The sequence below is a fragment of the Gavialis gangeticus genome, unplaced genomic scaffold (genome assembly GCF_001723915.1).
Source record: "Gavialis gangeticus isolate Ggan-Ray unplaced genomic scaffold, GavGan_comp1, whole genome shotgun sequence".
NCBI classification, from domain to species: Eukaryota; Metazoa; Chordata; order Crocodylia; family Gavialidae; genus Gavialis; species Gavialis gangeticus.
In genome coordinates this window covers 93,935,999-93,938,246 of record NW_017729025.1, presented here as the reverse complement: position 1 = coordinate 93,938,246, position 2,248 = coordinate 93,935,999, and the positions used below count along the sequence as shown (strand labels likewise).

Below are 2,248 nucleotides of genomic sequence, written 5' to 3'. Positions count from 1 at the left end.
CCTGGCTTCCCAATCCACATTCAATACCTCTGTAAAAAGAAAACAACCATTCTGTGCCCACCTCCCGACCCCTCTTTGCATAGTCCCTTCCATCCCCACCCATTCCCACTCCTCTGTCGCACGTTAAAGGAAGTCATTCCTCCTCTCCCCACCCTGCTGCTGTACTGTCCCCCAGGCCAAACCTCCCTCTTTCCAAGGGTTGTGTAGTTATCCCTAAATTCACTCATTCTCCCCCTTGCCCCCTCCCCCTGCAAGGAAAAAAATGCCTCTTTTTCCTTGTCTCTGTCTTCACCAAAGGGCATTGCCAAGTGTTTGTATTCCAAAAAATCTTAACGTAGAGAATGCCATGCCTACCTGTGAAACGCAACTCCTCTTGCATAGAGTATTTACCAGCATGTAGCAGGGCTATGTAAGGCTACATCCCAGCAAGCAAAGAATATATTTAATTGAAACAAATAGTGGTTCTTTCTTATTCTCCTTTTAACTTAGCTTTGTTAACTTGGTGTTCTGTGGTTTTGATACACACTATTTCAGGGCCAGATCCTATAATATCTACATGAGTAGGTAACTAACAGACCCAAGCTCTCCTTGCAGAGAATGAAATTCATTAGTATGGATCCAGTTGTTGGATTTGGCCCAAAGCGTGAAAACTACAAGATTAGATTTCATTTGAGGCAATCTGATAGCTTTCTGGAAAGTTGGAAGAGGGCAAAACTGTTACTTTGTGCCCTCTCCAGCAAGCTGGTTCTTTAATTTTTGATTTTTGCAACTTGGGTTCTTTAAAATGTAAAATAAAATGAATCCCTGATATAACTTCCTTGACTTCAGTGGAGAAACATTTTACTGAATTTGTTCTGTGGGATGTGAACAAGTTGTCTATATGGAAACAAAATCAATGTAATTCCCACCTTTAAAACTTAGATTGAATTCTTTGATTTCTTTTTGGTCATCTTTCAGGACTTTCTGTGTGTCTCATTCTTGGAGCTAATGAAAGTAACTGGACAGAGCTATCAAAATGTGCAGAAGCTTCTTTGCAAAGTCAGTCGAGCCTGTGCCCCCAAAATGCAGACTGTAAGTATATTTGTGCTGATCTCATTTTGAAAACAATTGTCTGGGAAGAGACCTGTCACTTCCCTGGACTACCATATATACATTTGTTGCATGGGAGGACATTTCTTTTTTTTCTCAATTTTTTTCTCAATTTTTATTTATTTTTTTCTATGTGCAGACCCACAAGACACCTGAAATTATCAGTTTAGCTGTGTATATTGTCAGAGTATAGTACCTTCAGTTAATCGTGTTAATAGCCAAGCAGGGTATTGAAGTGATTACAATGGGATGTAAATAGCACTCCTGCAAATTTAGACATGCTCCAGCTGAGAGCTGCTCAAGAAGGTATAGAATTTCCTCTTTTGAGAGTATCAATGGAAGTGTTTCTAATTGGAGGTTTGCAACTCAAAGTGCCATTGATTAGTATAAAAGAGGAACAAGAGCATGCCAGTGGAAAGAATTTTTTAAAAAGTAATATTGAAAGCAAAGAATAGAATGATCATTAAAACTGTATCAGCATACAGTTTTGAGGAATCCTCTGGTCTCAACTCTTAGGTAAATGGGAATTTAGGGTGTATGTGATGCATATGGTGTTTACGTTTATTGGCACAGAGGAAAGAGGTTTGAGCTGCACTGCTGTTGGCAGTATGCTACATTCTGTCCTCCCAAACATAGAGAAAAGATGTCATTGATGGTATCTTGCAGGAATGGAGACGGGGTAGAGAATTGTGGGAAACAAGATTATTTGTATGGAATGTTTTTAAATTGAAAAGTTTTAATAACTTGTGAAGTCATATGAATTGACTGAAGAGCTCTCTAGGTCATTAAAGTGGATTGTTAATACTGCATTTACTCAAATTTAAGATGACCCCTCCAGTAATTAGATTCTATATATGGAAAGTTTAGAATTTTGTTATAATTTTCCAGATATAGAATCTAATACACAGAAGTTTAGGCCTGGGAAGGACCTCGTGAGATCATCGGTTCCAGCCCCCTGCTCTGGGTAGGAAAGACTGCTGGAGTCAAATAAGCCCAGCAATGTGCGCATCTAGTCTCCTTTTGAAGATCTCCAGGGTAGGTGCCTGCACCACCCCCGCAGGGAATATATTCCAGTGTCTGGTCACATGAACCAGGAAGAAGTTTTTCTTTATATTCCTTAAGTATTATAGTTTTTGCTTAAGTTTTTTTTCCTTAATTA

The 2,248-nt window shown here is 39.1% G+C and overlaps 1 protein-coding gene across 9 annotated transcripts in view; it reads left to right on the top strand.

Annotated features, from left to right (window-relative positions):
* Positions 1-2,248, top strand: part of RAD51B (RAD51 paralog B) — a 764,912-nt gene that overhangs the window by 8,117 nt on the left and 754,547 nt on the right. For all 9 annotated transcript variants that reach the window (XM_019519177.1, XM_019519179.1, XM_019519173.1 and 6 more), the window contains one exon: positions 958-1,071. In XM_019519177.1, coding sequence (XP_019374722.1) covers positions 958-1,071 — 114 coding nt within the window. The remainder of the gene's footprint in view (positions 1-957; positions 1,072-2,248) is intronic.